Source organism: Terrapene carolina, unplaced genomic scaffold (genome assembly GCF_002925995.2).
Source record: "Terrapene carolina triunguis isolate 2854851 unplaced genomic scaffold, T_m_triunguis-2.0 Scaffold105, whole genome shotgun sequence".
Classification (NCBI taxonomy): domain Eukaryota; kingdom Metazoa; phylum Chordata; order Testudines; family Emydidae; genus Terrapene; species Terrapene triunguis.
In genome coordinates, this window is record NW_020664456.1 from 2149787 (window position 1) to 2166279 (window position 16493).

Genomic DNA, 16493 nt, shown 5'->3' on the forward strand with positions numbered 1-16493 from the left:
ATCACGTTGTCCCAGACGGTGTCCCTTACTTTGATCCAGCCTATGCTGACGTTCTTGTTTATACCTTGATGCTTCCCGTCTTGGCTAGTGGAATTCCCTCTGTAGTGGTCTTTCTAAATCCCTACTCTGAACACTTCAAGAACCGCATCACTAATACTGTGGCCAGTTTTCATACATGCTATGGGAATTGGGACTGAGACCACCGGCTTGTTTCGTAGAAAACACTAAACAGCCGTTTTCTTTCCTCCTCTTCATCTTCCTCTGTTGTTCTTCACTCTGCTTATTTGCTGCTGCATCCAACTCTGGGAAGCCTCTTAGTAAAACATTTTGTGATTGTTTTTAGGAGGAACACTAAGGCCCAGCTCCTCCAAGATGTTTAGGCTCCTAACTTCCACTGAAATCAGTGAACGTTAGGCTCCTAAATACCTTTGGGAATCTGTGCCTAAGGGCTCAATTGTCCCTTGGCCTACATGCCTGTAAGGAGAAGTAAGAGCCATCTTCACACCCCTACCTGGGCTGCCCAGGCCTTGGTTCTGCATGTGCAGGAGTGGAGTACGAATAACGAGAGCACTTCACGCCGACAGCTCCCACATGGAGCAGGTGGGCAGGGAGGGCTGAAGAACAGGTGGAGCCCTGACTCTATTCCTCCAACTCTCCAGTGACTGCAGTGGAGTTGGCGTGGTGAAGGGGGTCATTTACTGGGGATGTAGGACAGCAGCAAATGTATCCCTTCCCTGGGCCAATGGGGAAGCAGGGAGGGAATTATGCCTCCAAGGCACAATTTCTTCCCTGTGCTGTTCCTGGGACATCACTGCTCCATGCCATCCCATACATAGGCATGTAGCAAAGCCACAATCTAGTTCCAATAGAGAATAATAATTGTAACTGTTAGGTGCTCCTGCTAAGGTGCTGAGGTTCCATCCAATGCTTTGCAAATACAATAGGATACAGATACTACACCTCACATACCATCACATCTGCCTAATCACTCCTCAGGCACGAGAACATGTACAGACTAAAATGGTCTTCAATGTGTTTTTAAAGACCAACAGGGATTGTCTCAGATAGGGAACGTCCAGGACCAGCTCCTTCCATAGTCTTAGGGCAGCCAATATAAATGTAGGGAGGTGGTGGAATCTCCTTCCTTAGAGGTTTTTAAGGTCAGGCTTGACAAAGCCCTGGCTGGGATGATTGAGTTGGGGATTGGTCCTGCTTTGAGCAGGAGGTTGGACTAGATGACCTCCTGAGGTCCCTTCCAACCCGGATATTCTATGATTCTATATTCACCCACCAGCTTTGGTGCTACCAGACAGAAGCTAGAGGAGCAGTGCAGAGTGTGGTAAATCATGCAGCTGGTTCCTAATGCTAGTAATAAACTGTACTGGAGAGTTGGGAGTCAGTCCCTTTACACCGTAGAAGGAAAACTCATATGGGCACACCCGATGGGTCAAACTTCAATAGAAATTATACTGGGATAAATCTGAAAAATCCCACTGCCTCCAGTGGAGTTGCTTCGGATTTACACTGGGGTGAGATCAGAATCTGTCCCTATGTGTTTTAGCCATGAGTCCTTGGTTACTGAAAGAGATGAGATTGGTGCATCGTTAGCCATGCTGCCCTACTGGTGCAGTGACATGACACAAGAAAAGGCAATGGTTTGCCCACCAAATGCTTATACTAATTGAAAAAAAACGACTTTCTGGACCTTTCAGTAAATTCGATTCAATTAACCGGCTCCATAGGCCAGAAATAGTCAAGTCAAACGTACAGTCTTCCACATCTGCTGATGGAAAAGTGACTCCGATTCCAGATTTACATTCCAGCAGCACTGACAAACGGCCACAGCCGCTCAGAGCTGTGTGTGCATGGTTTGAGTGCCTCCACTCCTTCCTTTGGTGCTTTGTTAATAAGAAATAAAACTGACTTGTGACTTTAATGAGAGACTTCCTTGGAGCCTTCCTCCTCGAGGCCTCTGCAAGTCAGGCTGCTTCTCTTGCCCACAGAGGGCTCAGGGCTCTTAACCTCCTAGGGCTGCTTGTAATGTCAACAGCTCACACTTCTCTACACAAGAGGTAGCAAGTAGACTTAGTTAGTTCCTGAGACACTGAAAAGCATCCAGTTTGTAAGTGCTATTGGCAGTGCTTCCTGCACAGACACTGCTAAATAAATGGTGTATTTTCCTTCTCTCTCCACTACACACTGCCCATAAGAAGGGGGGCGGGGAGAAATCACATAAATAATATAAGGAGAAAACAAACCCGTTCTCAACATTTCCCATTAACAAATCAGGATCCTTCCCAGAAGAGGAGAATAGCAAACTTCTTCTTGTGAATTTTATTACGACGACATGGGAATGCTGTGGTAGGTGCAGGTCCCACTTCCTACTAACAGGTGTCACCAGCATGAATTACAAATATTCTATAGGTTTCAGAGTAGCAGCCCTGTTAGTCTGTAGCCGCAAAAAGAACAGGAGTACTTGTGGCACCTTAGAGACTAACAAATTTATTTGAGCATAAGCTTTCGTGGGCGAAAACCCACTTCATCAGACGCATGCAGTGGAAAATACAGTAGGAAGAGATATACACAGAGAACATGAAACAATGGGTGTTACCATACACACTATAACGAGAGTGATCAGTTAAGGTGAGCTATTACCAGCAGGAGAGAAAAAAAACTTTTTGTAGTGGTAATCAAAACGGCCCATTTCCAGCAGTTGACAAGAAGGTGTGAGGAACTGTAAGGGGGGAAAATAAACATGGGGAAATAGTTTTTGTCAGGTTGTAGCCATCCATGGGTGATGCCTTGGGATACGTCACAAGTTAACACAGAAATTATGCCTCGTGACAGTATCATTTACCTGCTGCCTACTCTTTTGTGTTCAGACAGCACCAGGCTACATCAGTTTCTAAAAATCTGCATTACTTTCCCAAGTAGGTCAATGTATTTTTTAAAAATTGCTGAGAATTCAAACAACTTTAATCTGATTTCCAGGGCGGCAAATTGCATTAGAAATGGAAGCGCTCTTACAGTTTAAAGGCAAATTATATGTTTTGCCTTGAATTAATTTTTGTTTTTCCCCCTTCGCTATTGATAATTATAATCTGTCAGTTTACTCCTACATGCATCTGCACGTATTATGCAGATCCCGATACTTGTAGCTGTCGTTAAAGAAACCCTTTCAGGTTTTAAACTGTGACACATTTGCGTGGGTTCAATGAAAAGGATCCATTTACGGCGTTCGGGGAGATTTGCATTGCTTGGCTAGCCTCCAGCGGAGGGGCTTGCAAAAATACCATGTTACAACAATTACCCTGTCAAGGGCTGAGAAATCACAATCCCAGCTGGAACAGTGCAGCCCTGGAGTTCAAGCACACACTAAACACACTCCCAAACCGCAGAAAACACATAAGGTTAGATCATGCCTTGAGGCACTCCCCTGAGCAAATGATGGTGTATAAACCACTGTACTCCAGGAGCAGGCCAGGGGAACATACTATCTCCAGGAAACAAAGAGGGGAGTAATTTACTGCTGCCCTGGACTATTCATTGGTAAAGTTACTATCCCTTCCTTCCTGCTGGCTCAGCTACTGCCTAGCAAGTGGGATCCTGGAGTCAAAGCTCCAGCCCTTCCCTGCCTTCCTCCCATTCCCCTCCCCCAACTCCTCAGTCTCAGAAGGAGTTCCTATGCTCCTATGCAGGTGGCCCAAAGTCTGGGTTGTAGCTGTGGACATGGGAATGTAGTAGACATGACAGTCTAGTCCAGACTTTCGTTCTATAATATATACGCCCTGACATATGATATTTTGCCACTATGGGATGGGGGGAGACAGAGGGGCACCACCCACGTAGCAGTGGTTGTGCCTGCGACCGAGAGAGAAGCACGTGCAAGTAGAGCTGGGCAAAAGTTTGCAACCGAAACTTTTTGGGGTGAAAAATGCAGATTTGGGTAGACCGACATATTTTGCAAAATCATGTCGATTTCACCAAAGCACCTCAGTTAAAATAAATGAGATTAAAATCGTAACCTTTGGTTTCACCCTTTTCAAAACGAAATGTTAGGATTCAAGCTGACGTCTTGTTTTGAAATGTCCTTTCACTTTTATATAAACGGTGTTAAAAGAAAAAGCTTTAAATCCAAACAAAATGGTTCAATGGATCCGAAACATTGGTTTCGACTTTTTGCTTGGCAAGATTTTTTTTTAAAAAATAATCATTTTGGATCAACCTGAAATGATTTCTCCCAACCCTCCGGGGGGTTTGTAACAGCCAGTGACCCAAATAATCACTTTTTCACACGGTATAAGGTGAAAGATGGTGCTTCTCACAGCAGTAACCAGGAGCCTTCCCCAAGTGCAGCAGATTGGGTTTCCATTGCTCTGTCCCAGTGACTATGTCAAGTCCTCCTGGCAGCACTGTGACACACGGCCCCCTCATCCATGATGGCATGAGCTGGTGCAAATGGTACACGCACATGCATGCACACGGGGGTGGGGGGTTGAATTTGTGCTTTTTGTCCGTAAAATAGGCAGTTGTATCCACCAGAAAATCAATACCTTGTCAGCTAATGTCTAAGGATTTCGGACCATTCCTATAACGTGGTAAATTTGTTTTCATTGTTTATAATTGGCCTAGGTTTGGAATATGTACATTACCTAACTGCCAGCGCCTCCGCTTGTATTATCTGCTGTGCCATTTGATTTCTGTTTTTATCTTTCAAACCTGTCAGGCGTTCCCAGAAAATCCTTTTGCCATGTCAAACGTGGTGCCAGTTACTTGTGCCGCTCAGAGACTGAAGCATTTGAATTAATCAGTTGTTAATTGTTTGTTTGGAAAATGCACGTCTTGTATACCTAGGAAACATTGTAAAAATTAGATCATCAGCTACAGCAGTGCAGGAAGAGTCCATTGTTTTGTAACCATTTTCAATTCCTATGAGCCTATTTTGATCCCTGGCATGTGGACATGTATAACCCTCTATTTCTTGCCCTTTCAACATAAGAGCCAATTAAATTCGTTCCCCTTTCATTTGCAGGCTGCAGAGTCACTAGTTAAAATCTACCCCTTATCAGCTGAGTGCTTAATCTGTGGCCAAACCTAGGATAAAAAAGTAGGCGTGTGGTAATCATCGTCGATACAAAGGAAGTTTGGAATATTGTATAGGAAGATCTGGATGACCTTGAAGATTGGAGTAATGGAAGTGGGGTGAAATTCAATAGTACAGAGTGCAAGGTGATACACTTAGAGTTGAATAAGAAGAACTTCTGTTATAAGCTGGGAGCTCATCAGTTGAAAGCAAGAGATGAAGAGAGAGATCTGGGTGTGTGGGTCGATCACAGGGTGACTGTGAGCCACTAATGTGATGCAGCTTCAAAAAAACCCTGAGATCCTAAGATGTACCTGGTAAGGCATTTCCTGTAGCGATAGGGCAGTGTTAATGCCATTGTACAAGGCACTGGTAAGATCTCATTTGGAATATGGTATACCATTCTGGTCACCCATGTTCAAGAAAGATTAATTCAAGCTGGCACAGGTGCAGAGAAGAGCTACTAAGGAGGGGGAATGGAGGCCCTATCTTATCAGAGGAAATTGAAGAGCTTGGCTTGTTTAGCCCAGCGAAATGAAAGCTGAGAGGGGAGCTGATTGCTCTCTATAAATACATAAGGGTGGTAAACACCAGGGAGGGTGAAGAACAATTTAAGCTGAAGGACAATGTTGGCACAAGAAAAAGTGGGTGTAAACTGGCCATGAGCAAATTCAGGCTGGATATCAGAAGAAGGTTCCTAACCATCTGAGGGATGAGGTTCTGGAACATCCTCCAAATTGGAGTTGTGGGGGCAAATAACTTAATTAGGTTTGAGAGAGAGATGGAGAAATTTAGGAGTGGGCTTGTATGATGGGGTTGCTTGTGATGGGTAGGGGGTCCCATCCAGTTTATGTCTTATGTTCCTAAAATCTCATGCTTCAGGGCTTTAGCCAGTCACCTGCAGGGATCAGGAAGGGAGCTGTTAGCTGCCTTTCTATGCTGTGTGGGCAGGAAGGGACAAGCTGCTTCCAGCCACAGGGGAGCAGGGGGGAGGGGGGAGAGAAGAGATGAACTCTGCAAAGACACAGGCCAGGTCATCCCTTCCCCCCGAAGCAGCTCCCGTCCCTTCCCTCCCGCACAGTGCCGAAAGGCTGCTGCTGGCCACATTCTGGTGTGAACCCTGGCGGAAATCTGAGGAGGGGGGCATGTGACCCTGCGTGCCCCCGCACATGTTGCCTCGGGAAGACACTGCGCCAGGTACCAGGAGAGGTGGGTCCGTCCCAGGGGCCCAGCCAGGCATGGAGGGCAGAGAGCGCAGGGCAGGGAGGGGAAGGTCCGTTGGTCACACCCCCTCACCCGTGTGAGAGAGGTGTATAGGAGTATGTGTGTGTCACCTCTCCCCGTGTGAACCCTAAAGCCTTAAAGATAAGAAGTAAATAAAAAGAATCCAACTATACAGTATTTCTTTTTAATGGGCTCAGTCAACTTGATGTTAATTTGAACCTTTGTACTGCAGAGTTCTGATTGACTGCTGTTGTACTCGCTTGAATGCAAATAATTTTACCAGGTGTCCCGTATTCAGCATAGGGAAATATGGTCGCCCTAAACTTGTGCATTGGTGCACCTCAGTCCCTTCTGTTCTTTGCCTGTGGCCCATAATAGGCCCGTGATATACAGATCGGACGAGATGATCTGTTGGTGTCTTCTGACCTAGAATTCTATGACTCTATAATCTGTGTGTATAAAAGTGCCCAAGACCAAAGACGGTGTCTTGCTTGCACTGTGAATCCCAAGGCAATAACCTGCCCTCCATTATGTACTGTCTTTTTCTAAAGTCTATTCTTTTATATACACCTTTAAGCTGAAGGACAGTGTTGGCACAAGAAAAAGTGGGTGTAAACACGTTCTTGAGTTTACTGGACCATTTGCATAGCCTAAAAATTACAAATTCCTAAAGAGTTAGAATGACTCAGACAGTTTCTGTATTTGTTAACAACGGGTAATACATTGGGCTTAGGGCATATGTGATCTTGGCTCTCTGTTGTCTGGCTTAGATAGCTGATGTAAGTTGAAGTAGTAGCCCCATTTTGCAAACAAGGGGGGGAAAAGAAGGCCCTAGGACACTAGTCATCAGTGTGGACTCTGCCAATGCCAAGTTGCAGACTTGAACTATTTTTCCTGTTGAAATTAGAGTGGTTCAATTTTTTATACCCTAGGAAAAAATTGTTTTCCACACTTCCTTACCTCAGAAATGTTTTTTTTAGGGCGCAATCAAGTGTGGCAAATTTCAGCCATAAAGGTGACTGTGTTTAGATTGCTGGAGAGGTATGTTTGGGGTACATAGTAAGTTGACTGCAAGTTTTGATCTAAATATGGCCTTGTAGCTGGCATGCCAAGTGCCCGGGAGAGTTAAGTTTGCAGAACAGTTTGCCATTTCTGTAACATTAATGATCATGTGCTCCATGAGCACCTACTAAAAGCCATAGTTAGATCACTGGCTGCTGTCAGTTTATTGTATTTCCAAAATCACCTTGTCGTATGGACCTGAAGTGAACAGTGCTCGTGGTATTGATGAACCAGCAGATGCTATAGTTCACCAGGTACTTAGATTACATCTAAAAATCACACCGTAAGATCTATTGCTGCGGCTGAAAGGTTAAGCACTGTTTCCCTTATCTGTGTTACAAATAACACCCTAGATTATTAAAAATGAGTGAGTTTTAGAGATCTGTTTTATCTTCTTGCCCCTGATCATATTGTTGTACCTCCTCACTTCACTCAGTGGACCGGGAGTAATGAGACTGGTCAGTTTCACTTTCTGGGGATGGGTCTGGACTATGCTAGTCTAGTTTGACGCCAGAGTAACTGCATAGAAATCAAAGGATTTGTACCGGAGTAAAGAGGGAGCGATGCTGTGAAGAATCAGGCCCTTTGTTTCTGATCAGTTTCATGTTTGTTCTTAAGCATTTACTGCAGCTGCTGTTGGATTTCGGTTTCCATCACTGAGCCCAGAAACATTAAGATTTAATCAAATAAAACATAAAAAGCCCGTTCTTCATTCAATCTCCAGGCACATTAGGTTCATGAGTCCCCCATTTCCACGCCAAACCAATTGTTTTATTTAAATGTAAACAGTCCCCTTTTCAAAACATCATTGTGCCTTAGGATGGCGATTTAGCAAAAGGAAGTACCGTGTAAACGTCCATGATTTTCACATCTATTTTGACAAATCTTTCTACTAATAAAAACAAAGGAGCTAACCAATATCCAACTGCAGTTACAGCTCCCGGGTGAAAGTAGAGCCCTCCATATTATCAATGTGACATCAAGGAGTAGCGGCAACTTGGTTCAGTGCCTAGGATTAGGAATCAGGAGACCTAGCTGCTCTTCCCAGCTCTGCTCCAGAGCTGCTGTGTGGCCTTAGACAAATCCCTTCACTTTTTCCCCCCTTTGTTTATTTCAGTTGTAAACCTCCTTGGGGCAGGTACTTTCTCTCATGACTTGTTTGTACAGCACCTTGCACAACGGGAGCGTGATCTTGGTTGGGCCTCTAGGCGCTGTGGTGGTCCATGTAAGTAATAATACTCAAGGCAATGCTCAGAGGATAGGCAGGATGTTGCTGATCACTTAAATATTAGACCAGGAGTCTGGGGCCAGCTCTATTTGTATCTTCACAGAGCAGCAGCGGATGAACAAACAGCATTGGCAGCATGACAGCTAAATGGACTCCTTCATCGGGGAGAGAATCAAGAGATACAGACTGTGTAGAATAAGGCAGCTGAGTCAGTGAGGGCAGCACGGAGGGTTGATCTAAGCCTATCAGTCATTGTGAAGCAGGTTGATGGCATGTTTTGTTTTCTCTAGTCAGGCTGGAAACTGATCGCTCGGTTTATAATGGAGAAGAAAATCAAAAGTCGTCTCTGGTTTTATAGCTGCCCAATGGCCAGGTTGGCTAGAGCGAGATAATTACGTGCCATGCCAAGATAAGGAAGAGATGAAATAGAAGGATATGATTTGTGAACCAGGCAGAGGGGTAAGTTATGGCCGCCCCAGTGCAGGTGGCGTACTAGGAGGCCTTTCTCCCCCGCTGAATGCACCTTGCACAGAGGGCAGCCATAATTCACTCGCAAGCTTTCAGAGCTCAGCGGATGGGGTGCTGGCTAGTGTTACTGCTGTCAGCACTAATCGCCCCAGAGAGGGCGTGTGTGGGCAGGGAGGGACAAGTACAAATGCCTCTTTGCACTGCGCTCCTCCAGCGCCCGAGAGACGTTTCTGCCTTTCAACAGGAAGATGCCTAGGGTACCCCTGCTTGGGCTCTGCAGCTTCTTCCCAGACGCAGCATCTGGAGAGGCAGAACTCAGCCTAAATCATGTAACGCTTTGCGGCCTTTCGGGCCCAATTCTGCACTGCAGGCCCACAACTGCCAGGAGCTGCATGAGTGGCATCAGGATCCAGGGTGGAGGATATTGATTTAGTTAGGCCCAGCCAGGGGCGGCTCCAGGCACCAGCGCAGCAAGCGTGTGTCTGGGGCGGCAAGCCGCGGGGGGGGGCCTGCCGGTCGCTGTGAGGGCGGCAGGCAGGTGGCTTTCGGCGGCATGCTTGCAGGAGATCCGCCGGTCCCGCGGCTTCGGCAGCGGGGACGCCGATGGCGCGGGACCGGCGGACCTCCTGCAAGCATGTCGCCGAATCCGCGTGACCAGCGGACTGCCCGCAGGCGCGCCGCCGAAAGCCGCCAGCCTGCCGTGCTTGGGGCAGCAAAAAACATAGAGCCGCTCCTGGGCCCAGCGCTAGATTTTGTTTAAAAAAGAGAGGGGCATTACAACCTAACAGGAGTTAAATGTCTCAGGAGTTTTAAAGAATGAAACGGAGAGAGGTTTATTTAAAAATAAGAGTAGCGAACACTTCCCTGCGGTGCTGGGCACAACCAGGACAGCACTCTGCATGGGTGTGAGAAGCAGGAAGTGAAACAAACTAGAAACAAAAATGACACTATCTGGGTCTGTTTCATTGAAGAAGCTGAGGGTGAAGGGCAGAAAAGTAAACAAGTAGCAAAAGCAATGAAAAGAAAATGAGACATTTCCAAGGCTTTGAGTCTTAATAATCTAAGTAGGGCCTGGATGTGTAGGGTGGGAAGTCGCAGGGGTTCTGAGCTGGTCTGTCTCTGCTCCCATTGAAGTCGGTGGTGCAACTCCCTTGGACTTCACTGGCAGCAGGGTTTGCCCAGTGCTGAGCAGCTGGTGGAAAGAGATAGGACCCATCGTGGCGACAGGATTCAGCCCAAGAGCTGAGGCACTCTCAATTCCTACAGCAATATTGGCAAAGAAGCCCAAGGAAATTCCGGCTGTTTTACACCCACGGATGAACTTTGCATTAGCAAGCTCAAGGTTAGAGAGGTTGGAAGGAATTCGGAGAAGAGCATCAAATGTCACTGGGGCTGGAGGGGCTGACTTCGGAGAACATTTGAACAGTATTCAATATAATAGTTTGACTCAGGGCTCGTCTACACGGTGCCGCAGTCCAGATGACGGCGGTGTGAATTGTAAAGTGCTCTAACGTGCTGCGCTCAAACTGCCCTGTGTAGACCCTGCTGGCATGAATGAAAAGCTTCATGTCAACATAGTCCTGGCTGAACGTGACTACGTCCACGAGAACTTGGCACCTTTCTGTTCGCACCAGCAGTGTCTACACAGGATGGCTAGAGTACCCTGCAATTCACACACCCCTAGTCTGGACTGTGGCGCTGTGTAGACAGGCCCTCAGAGGACACGTGTGTCTGCCAGTAGTGGGGGAAAGGGCATACGTGCGATGGCCACCATCTCGGGGACTGAAATGGGGTCCTCCAGAGCTAAAAGCATGAGCAGCTATGACTTGATCTGAAGAATGAGGCTCTGGAACCAAATGCTATAACACCTCATATCCTCTGTGGACTGGCATAGAGGCGGGACCTGTAACGCACATTCGCCAGTGGGTTACATACACATTGGAGAAATACTCACAGTGGTGCGAGGGGGGATAACTAGGAGAAATTGTGTGGAATAAAGCAAAGAGAAGTTTTAGTTGAACACCAGGGAAAATGGCTGTGAGATTACTAGACAGTGGAATGAGGGAAAAGGTAGAAACCTTCTCCAAACGGAAGAGGTAGAACCCCCATCACCAGGAATATATAAAGTTCGATTGGAGAAAACACTGGAGACTCATGGAGGGAATAATCCTGCACTGGTCTGTAATAAATTAGACCTCCAGTTGAAGTCTCACTTGCAAACACACTCATTGCTCGGAGATTCTGCACAAAGGTTTTCCTAAGAACATCTCAAATGTGTGGTTTATGCAGTGCTGCAAGACTGTGTTACTTCACAATGGTTTTCTTTCCTCTCTTTTCCTTCTTCAGGAAAGAAAAAATGCCCCCCTTTAAATGTGCCACCCAGCGGGGCCCAGGGAATAGCCACCCAGGCCGCAAGCTACAGAAGAGAAGCCAGACAAACCCTACGGAGCTCTCTCACTCGTCATAAGGACATTGGGAAGCAGGCACTGCAGAAGTGGAGTCGGATCAGCCCCTTGGGGGGTTGAAATTGGTCTTTCTTGTCCCCCCAGATAAGTAAAATAACAAATAGTCAGGGTGGGGGGGTGGGGTGGGGGGGGAGGCGAAATCAGCTAGAAATGTTCCTCTTGATTTTCTTTTTACCAATGGTAAATCAGTTCCAGGCCTTTTGGCGCAGCTCTGAAAAATGTGAACAGATTGATTCACAAAAATCATTAACGGCAGCTGAACAGCCATTAGTTACAAAGCGGGGCAGGGGACCCCAAACCTCTCCCCCTCTCTGTCTTTAAAGGAGTCGTTGATTCACTAAGCAAACAATTCAAAGCCCCCCATCACCCAGTGCAATGTCTACCCCTTTAGTGTAAAATTCAGAAGGCTTTATGCAAGTCTCATGTGCTATTGAGATACCGTGTGCTATCGTGTATAGAAATAGCCCCTGGGGGTAGGCAGGCATGCTCCTGTGTACCCCGCTTTGTGCCATCCTTCATTTCCTGGCACATAGTTTTGCTCTTCCATCAGCTCTTGTCATGAGAGACTCCTGTAGCACTGTTAATTGCGAGAGACGCATGCACACCAATGTGTGTGATGGTTCTCGCTCACAGAGCATGAGCTGAGCTGTGATGGGGGAGGATGCGTGGTGCCCAGGTAGGGCCCTTTGGTGTCATTATTGTGCCTGCAGAAGCCAGTTCCAGGCATTACACTCACCAGCAGCCCAGGCTAGACCTGTATAAGAGGCATAGCCTGTGTTCCCCAAGCAGCTGCTGGGTAATGGACAGGAATACGCCCAGACCTGCCCCCAGTGCAATACAAACTGTTGGCAGCATTGATTGGCCTCCCCCTCTTGGTTACTTCATGATGGGGGTGAGGAGCAAAGCATAGGGGGGACCCCCTGACTCTTCTTCCCCCACCTCCACAAGCTAGTCTGGCCCATAGTATCTACACGCATTGAAACTTGTGCTAAAAGCCATCTCCAGCGGGCAGCCTCCTCCCCAGGCCTCATGTGACCGACCTGAAGTGTCCCTCTGCTTTTCAGGGAAAGCGAGTTGAAACCTGATCACTGTTCCCTTCTGTGATCACCTTCTGCAGGTTCTATGAGGTTAGTGATGGGCTCGACCTCTCCATTCCCGAACCCTGGGGAAGTTTAGATCTGGATCTTAGGGCCAGATTCTCAGCTGCTGATCCCTGATCCTGGGCTGGCCCCGGCGCTGAAAAGGCCCTAGGCAAAATTAAAGCAGCTTTAGTTCGTTACACTGGCTGCAGTTGTGTCACATGGACTGCTGCACCAGCTGGGCATCTGGCAAAGTGCCGGGCACTCCGCATCCCTCTGAATATCCTCATCCTGTCCCCAGCATGCCCCTGTCTGGTGAGTGTACATGGCTCTATGTGGCAAGAGGATTCCCCTCTCTTAGGAGAATGCTTGGCTGGCCCATTAGGGCAGCTTTCCACTTGCTTTGCACTGACAAGGAAGCCCAGAGCAGGCAGAGTCAGGGCAGAAGATACGGCTTCGAGTTCTGCGGCTCGGGTACAGGTCTCACCCACAGCTATACGGCGATGTTTGAATATACAGCCAAACCTACAGCCTGTGCATCAGTTGTGTCATTCCCCCCCCCACACACACACACAGCCTCATGCTGGGGGTAAATGAGGGCAGAATATGGCCCTGTTTGGATCTGAACAAGAAGCAAGTCCCAAGAAAGCGACAAAACTGTAAATGCACAGATGTTGTCAAATACAATCCATCAACCTGATTCTTTTTAATCTCTGGGAAGGGGAGAGACGGGAGACTAGGAAACAAGTTGAGAACAAGAAATAAGCTGACCCACGGGAAGGAAAATGATAAAAACAAACTCAATATTGTCAGCATTTCAAGGTTACAGGGTTAAACTGTGTGCATTTTTAAGGAGGGTGAAATGCCTTAATATGATGAATACCAATACATCTAAAAGGCACAGTGCTGCTTTCCTGGCTCTATAAGCAGAGTAATGAATAGTGGGTGACAGCATGATAATTAAAATGACCTCTTGGAGATATGGATTAGAAGGCACGCAGAGCGGGGATAACTTGTCCTTTGAATTAATCTAGTGTTAATTTATTACTATCGTTGGATTTTATAAGGTTTTAGTGGAAGACTTTCAAAGTTGGTTTACTTGGAGGAAAAAAAATGTTCCCTTTGCACATTGATTGAAACAAAACACTTGCAGAATTCCTTGGTGTTTCTTTCTGAATGGCTCCATGTATCTAGGATTTCAGGATATTCTAGGATATTCGTTGGAGAAGCTACTCTGGAAAGAATGAATAAAGTGATAAATGCAACAACTGAGCATGTCTTTGCATTTTCCTTCTCTTCCTCCCTGCAGCTGTGCTCACAATCCTTGGGGTTGGCTGGACAGTGAAGGATGGCTAACGGAGGCATGGTCACTGTCCTGCTACCAGTTCTCAAAGGTTCCTATCATTTGGCTTCTGTATTCCTACTGTTTTAATTTACATGGATATTTATTTCTTTACACAATGCACTCTTTGCCAGAGGATGTTGTGAAGGCCAAGACTATAACAGGGTTCAAAAAAAGAACTAGATAAATTCATGGAGGATAGGTCCATCAGTGGCTATTAGCCAGGATGGGCAAGGATGATGTCCCTAGTCTCTGTTTGCCAGAAGTTGGGAATGGGCAACAGGGGATGGATCACTTGATGATTACCTGTTCTGTTCATTCCTTCTGAAGCACCTGGCTTTGGCCACTGTCAGGAGATAGGATACTGGGCTAGATGGACCCTTGGTCTGATCCAGCATGGCCATTCTTATGGCTTTATTGCCATGGAGATCAATCTCTTCACTCCTGACCTGCCTCCTTCCATTCAATCCTGCATCTCAGCCTGACCCTGCAACATCTCCTCCTCCAATGTACTCCACCATCACCACCTCTGCAACTTCATGTGCATTTCTACAGTACAATGGGGGTTCAATCCTGCCTGTGGATCTGGCCATCACTACAATAGAAATATTAAATAATGATAATATCTGGGACCCATCATCTCCCAAGCGATAACCCTGGCCCTGCCACCAACTTGGGCAAGTCATTCCACCTTTCTGTGTTCCCATCTGTAAACAGAGAATAATAATAATAAATTGGGGCCTGATTTGACCATCCTCCCATTGAGTAGTATTTTACTCTGCAAGCAGTCCCATTCAGAGTGTGGTACAACACGAGTAAGGGTGGAACAAGCAGGCTCTTAATGTTTGTACAATGTGAAATGCTACATAAGTGCTAAATATTGTACCAAATGAAATCTCTCCTGGAATTCTGCAGGGCCAGCTTTGTGGAAGTTGTTTCTGACAGTCAAGGTGTATGTGTTTTGGATGGAGACAGATGGACCAATGCATGCAAAATGCATGCAAGAGAACTCCCCCATTCCACATAGATTAGCGATATACAGCGATCATATACTTCCTAGCTCATCTTCTCCTTCACAGTCAGTTTCTTTTGAAGGGAAAACAGTTATGTACACATCAGGGTGAAGATTTTCTTTAAAAGAATGATGTCTATTAAAGGTCTGTGAATTAAGGGGACAGATGCCTGTATGGAGCATACAAAGATCTCCAAGGAGGACAACATGACACAGCTGTGTGATGAGGTGGTTATTTACAGCGACAAAAAAGGAAAAGGAAAGTGCTTTCAGGCAGCTGTATTTTATAACCAATACCAAATATTTATAATATTTTTCTATCACAGCAAGGTATGGTTCTGCCGTTAATATTAGCAATAAGGTTGTCCTCTGGTCAGAGCTCAGACCAATGGATAGGAGAAAAGGCTCCTTTTATTTGAAGCAAGAGGAATGTGTGGGGCTAGGAGCCAAATTCAGCACAGGTCTAAGCAGGCCCAACTCCCCTTGACTTGACTAGGAAAACCAATCAGTTCCATTTTATGTGATGCCAAATGGTCTCTGGAAAGTGCATTTAGAAATACTTCTTTACACATCACCAAGTTGTCTGACACGCACACCCTGCAGCAGTGAGTTCCACAGGCCAATCAAATACTGCAGCTGGATTTTAGGAGAAGACTAAATAGTTACATTACTATTTTGCAAAGAAATAGGAGCTTTTATTTCCTCTCAAGGGCCATTTGTTAGATTTATTTTTTGCCTCTGGATGGACATATGGGGCCCTTGTTTAAATGAAATGAGAGCTGCATGTGTGGATTAGAAACAAATGTGTTCCTTATGAAACAAAGATCTTACAGAGAAAGCCCACGGTAAGAGACGTGCATATGAAATACACATGTATATCGTTATGTAGAAGAAGCGAGGAAAGCAAGAGATGGCTGGTTGGCCCCGTCTGTTAAGGTAACCTAGATTATAAGGCACAGCCCTGCATTGGAAGTGGTGTTGATGCATTGCCCATGGAGTCACGTTGCAGCCCAGTGTGGGAGGGGAGCTCGCCCACCCTCTGGATGCATGCGGTGTCCACTACCACAGCAGGCTGCCTCTGCTAGCTGGTGCAGCAGGGGCCAGGACGCCCAACTCTTAGGGGAGAACAGCGCTAGTGTGGGAGCTGGAATCACCTGGCTCTTCCGCTCCCCTCCCCCCCGCTCCCCCTTCCTCCCACATAAGCAACACCTGGGCACATAGGGTTTGAGCCCAGGCCCACTGAAGTCCAGTGGAAAGACACCAATGAGCTTTGGATCAGGCCCAGAGACAAGACAATAGAAGAAAAGTGATCTCTAAAAAGACGACTTGTCCGAGTTGCCAGCTGTGAACCGTTCCTGTGTTGTCTTCTTGAGAAGACGCTCTGTGTCTCAGAGGCACTTGGACGTACATTATCGATCTGTACGATAAAACACTTTGATAACTCAGGGATTGGCAGCAAGGCAGAAGACAAGGGTCAGGTGCAACCAGGGCTATTTTAGAGGTTCAAAATCTCTGAGACGGGTCCCAATA

General features: G+C 46.5%; 1 protein-coding gene across 1 annotated transcript in view; it reads left to right on the forward strand.

Moving 5' to 3' along the window:
• The window catches only part of LOC113406570 (cytosolic carboxypeptidase 6-like), a 1366737-nt gene extending 1355170 nt beyond the window's left edge, over positions 1-11567 (forward strand). Inside the window, exon 13 of the mRNA XM_029911596.1 lies at positions 11412-11567. Within this exon, the coding sequence (XP_029767456.1) occupies positions 11412-11532 (121 nt within the window). The 3' untranslated portion in view covers positions 11533-11567. The remainder of the gene's footprint in view (positions 1-11411) is intronic.
• Positions 11568-16493: the final 4926 nt, after the last annotated feature.